At 50.1% G+C, this 4,824-nt stretch overlaps 1 protein-coding gene across 3 annotated transcripts in view; it reads right to left on the bottom strand.

Moving 5' to 3' along the window:
• Nucleotides 1-4,824, bottom strand: part of VDR (vitamin D (1,25- dihydroxyvitamin D3) receptor) — a 63,126-nt gene that overhangs the window by 19,692 nt on the left and 38,610 nt on the right. For all 3 annotated transcript variants that reach the window (XM_011936271.1, XM_011936272.1, XM_011936270.1), the window contains one exon: nucleotides 4,279-4,409. In XM_011936271.1, coding sequence (XP_011791661.1) covers nucleotides 4,279-4,409 — 131 coding nt within the window. The remainder of the gene's footprint in view (nucleotides 1-4,278; nucleotides 4,410-4,824) is intronic.

Raw genomic sequence — 4,824 nt, 5'->3', positions numbered from 1 at the left:
CCAGGATGGTCTCGATCTCCTGACCTCGTGATCCGCCCGTCTCGGCCTCCCAAAGTGCTGGGATTACAGGCTTGAGCCACCGCGCCCGGCCCCCAAGGAAAATATTCTTAATGCTGGATAGCACATATAGACTTTTTCTATCTACGAGGCACTATTCTAAGAGCTTTTTGTATATTAACTCATATATTTAGTCCTCATGACAACCCTTTAAGGCAGGTGCTATTGTTACTCCCATTTAGCAGATGAGGGAGCTGAGGCCCAGAGAGGCTTTCTACCTTTCTCAAAGTCACACAGCTAACAGTGGTGAAACTGTATTTAGACCTGGGCAGTCTGGTTCTGGAGTGGAAGGTCATAACCACTAGCCTCTACTGTGTCTGATTACATCTGGATATAGGCGGACCTTGGCTTTCAGCCATGGAGTTTTGACACACATTGTGTTCCAATCCATCTGAAGAGTGTGAAAATAAAATTAAATCACAAAGCTTGTAAATTACCTACTTTAAAGAGACAAAGAAAGTTCAAGTTTAACCCTATAACATGATTCCTCCAAGTCACTTGCATCAAATAGCAACCATCATCTTCTATGCAGGTAATAGGGGAAGAAATGCTGAGATCTAGCAGTTTCAAACAGGCCTAATCCATAAGCTTTCTGCAAGGCAACATTGCTGGAGGACTGAATAAGTCTAAAGTCTTTCACATATGCAAATGCACTGTGATTTCTGAAATAATTTGTTTAAAGAGCTTGTTAATTTCATAGGAAACTTCTTATCATTTTTTCAATGGATTGAACCTCAAATGTCATTACTATCATATAGGAAGACACTATACAATATATGAAGCCATTGACCTAGAATAAGAGTAAACAGATTCTGAAAGAGCGTTGGACTCTTTGGTGATTAGGTGTCTGAGGTGCATGAGTTTTGGCATATGGACTTTGTAAAACCTACATGGTTGCTCAGAAGCTTTTTTTGACTTCCTTTTAAGCTCCCTGCTCAGTGTGAAATAATTTTGCGCAAGTTATTCCCATGCAAGACATGTTCTCTCCCTAACGAAGTCAAGATCTGCAACATAAACAATTTGAAAACATTTCAAGATGCCAAGGATGGCCTAAGAACAACCACGGGAAGACGACATAAAATTTTTCCAAATGAATGGCACAGACATGATCAGGTTTGGGAGAATCTTACTGATCTATAGATCTGTGGAAGATATACAGAGAGAAAAAAGCATAATGAGGAGCTAATATTAATTTATTCCACACATTTATTGAGCACCTACTATGTGCCAGGTACTTTGCTAACACCAGGGAGAAAAGACACACGTCTGTAAAAACATCAAACAAGTTACCATAATGTGTGGTTCTGTGCAGGACAGGTATAGTATAAGCAAAAAGCAAGAACTCAGGACATTTCTTGGGTTCCCAGGGTATAAAGTCAACTAAGAACGGAAAAGAGAGAAAACGAGTCTTTGGTGGGACCAAGCTCTCTTCAGTCCATCTCTTAGAGTATGTGAAAGTGCCTGGAAATGCATAATGGAGTGAGCTCCGACCCACTGGGGCCATGAGAGGCTGCCTCGGGTGTGGCCCACAAGCCTGAGCTTTGGAAGCAGACAGACCTAGATTAGAATGAATGCTGATACCATCATCTTAATAGCTCAGAGCCATGATATTTTAATTCCTCTGAGCTTCCTCAGCTATTGAAAAAATAAAAGTATTTACATATTTAGGGAGTATTGTGAGAATTTCAGACGAAAATGCAAGTGCCTGACGCGTTATCTGACTCATAGTAGATGGTCAACACACGGGGTTTCTGTCCTCATCCTTTCCCTTCCTGTGCCTCTTCTATGGAAGGCCCATCTTCCTGCCCCGCCATCAGGAGCCTGGGCTTTTAGCTTCCTTCCTGTGGTTTTACAAATATTGAGATACTCAATTGTCTCTGGGATGCTATGCCTTGGGGACAAAATCCAGCCCAGATAAGAAATGAGCAGTTCTCCCAGGGTTCTGAGGCTGGAGGAATTCACACTGGCAAGGCCTCCTAAAGCTGGGCTAACCTGAAGCTGGGAATGAGGTCTCTTCCTGGACGATCTTCCCTTTGGGAAAGTAAAAAGCACCAGGACATTTCTGTTTTAACTGGATCCCCGCTCCACCAGCCCATCTGGAACTCAGTACCGCTCCCTGCACTGGGATGAGGAGGGTGGTGTGGTGAGAAGCTGCCTTGGGCATACAGCAGGATGGGGACATAGGACTCCACAGGAGAGAATTAGGCTGGGGTGGGGGTGGCTGATGCATAGCGTTGATTTAGGGATGGGATGGGCATCACTTCTGGGCTGCTGGGTTCCCACGTGGTAGGGTGCTCCTGGGCAGTGCCCCCTGATTTACCCCAGGCTGGTGCTGCTCTTCACCATGGATGCAGCGCTGTCTATGGGGACCAGGAGGCAGGTAGAAGGGGACGTGAAGTCTGATTCTAATCCCAGCTTGGCTACCAACTTGCTTTCTGATCCCAGTTCTGAGGTCTTTACCTTTCTGAATCTCAGATGATCCTTCTATTCTAAGTCAGTAGGACATCCTCTTCCTCCTGAGGTAGGAGAGGGGCCTCTTGGGCATCAGTGAGCTTGGCCCTGAGGGGAACTCCTGCAGCAGTGCCTCACGAACTGCAGCAGCGGAATCTTGTGCCAGTCTTGGTTAGCTGGAGCTTTAGAAACCAGGCTCCCTGCTTTGCAGAGGGTATCTTCTCTGTGGAGGTGGGACTGCACTGAGCACACCTTGTTGGTGCCCACCCTAATGCCTCACCCTTAGCAGGGCCCACTGAGAATGTGTGTGAAGCCCCATAAGGCACCCAGGCCTCCAGCCTCCACTTCTTGCTCTCTTCAGGATAAACACAAGAGCCAGGGCGTGGCAGGGACTAGGGTAGGAGAGATCAGCGTGCCCAGGCCTGCACACTGTGGAGGTGCGGAGAAACCACAGCCCTGGAAATACCTTCCAGGGCTGCCAGTGTTGGCTGTGGAGCCACCAGATGAGGAGGGAGGAATCGTGACGCACAGAAGAGGATCCTAGGTCAAGGCCCAAAGAGGAGGCCCAGGGTGAGGGCCTCAGCTCTGCCTCTGTGTCCCAACAACAGAGACTTTTTATTCTCATTAAGGAAGAAATTGGCTATCCTCTAAGCCCTGTCCTGTGACTCTTCCTCTGACCCTGACACATCTTCCTGTTACCTGACCTCTCCCCATTCCCCACCACCCCATGCGGTCCCATAGCCAGGAGGGTCTGCATCTCAGCAACATCCCCGCCCCACTCCGACTCCTCAGACACACAGCTAGGAGGGCCTGCGTTCTGTCCCAGGGCCTGATGGGGATCTGGATGCAGACAGCAGACAGGAGTGAGCAAGAGAAGGAGAGCAAGGAATGAGTGTGCAGAGGGCACCCATGCCCAGCTGGCCGTGCTCCAGCCCAGAGAGGACCTGGCTGGCCCCTCCCAGCATCTGCTGAATTCAGTGGCTACTCTAGTTACCAAATAACTGTCCTAGAGCTCCGATGCAAAGTTCAAGTGTTGTTTTCAGTGGTGGGTCAGAATATCCATGTAAATATGCCACGTTGATCTTCTCCAACCCCAGAGTGGGACAGGAAGTCCTATAGAATCACTCCTCTTTCTCCATCTGGATTCAGAGGGTCATCCTAGAACCCAATGCGTCCTCTGGCAGACTCTTTCCTCCGGGTCTCTCCCTGGCACAAGCCCTCAGATCTGTTCAAGGCGCCAGAGAGGCTGGGAGGCTGGAGTGGGACAGAACGTGGATGCCAGCTATGCTCTGAATACTAATTCTCCCCATCACTCCTGCCCTTCCCAACCCACAGCAGCCCTCTCTCCCCAAGCACAGAGAACCTGGGGGTCCTTGAACCTCATTCTTCCCTCTCGGTCCAGGTAACAGGGAGCTATGAAAAAAGAATGGCATCCTGGAGGAAGACCCTGACCCAGGAGTAGAAGGGACGCTTGAAGGCAGTGTCCTGCCTCTCCTTCCTCTCAGGCTCCACTCTGGAGGGACCCTTCCAGGGCCTCTGACACCAACACACAGATCCTCGAGAGGTGCGCAGGGCCACTGAGTGCATCTGACCCTGGACTTCCAGCTGCCTTGTCACCAGCTGCTGGTCCCATGAGGCCCCAGCCCCAGACGCTGGCAGCTACACAGGAAGGGCCAGGCAGACCCTCCGCCCAAACTTGCAGGAGAGTGGCCAAGGCCTTTCCCTGACTCCAGCTCAGGCCCAAACCCCACCCAGCCCCTGGACACTCACACTCCTTCATCATGCCGATGTCCACACAGCGTTTGAGCCGGCAGGCCTGGCAGTGGCGCCGGTTGTCCTTGGTGATGCGGCAGTCCCCGTTGAAAGGGCAGGTGAATAGTGCCTTCCGCTTCATGCTTCGCCTGCCGAGAGAGCACACAGCCTGCCCTGGGTCACTGAACTTCTGGCTCCTTGCCCTGTGACCACGGAGACCTGTCTTCTGGGCCCCCTGGTCTCCATTTCTCCAACAGAGGACATGGGGCCCACCCCAGCTGCCAGCCACTCTTACCTCTAGGTTGGGCACCAAACGATTCTTACTTCTCCTTTCATTGCCTGCCCAGCTCCCATCATGGCTTGTACTTACTTTTTTCTTTTATTTTTTGTTTTTTTTTTTTGCGGGAACAGGGTGTTGCTTTGTAGCCCATGCTGAAGTGCAGTGGCATGATCTCGGCTCACTGCAGTCTAGATCTCCTGGGTTCAAGTAATCCTCCTGCTTCAGCCTCCAGTGTAGCTGGGACTACAGGTGCATACCACCATGCCTGGCTAATTTTTATTTTT

The sequence above is a fragment of the Colobus angolensis genome, unplaced genomic scaffold, assembly GCF_000951035.1.
Source record: "Colobus angolensis palliatus isolate OR3802 unplaced genomic scaffold, Cang.pa_1.0 Scaffold151, whole genome shotgun sequence".
Taxonomy (NCBI): Eukaryota; Metazoa; Chordata; class Mammalia; order Primates; family Cercopithecidae; genus Colobus; species Colobus angolensis.
Note: the sequence above shows the minus strand (reverse complement) of the source record. Positions and strands in the feature narration are given on the sequence as shown.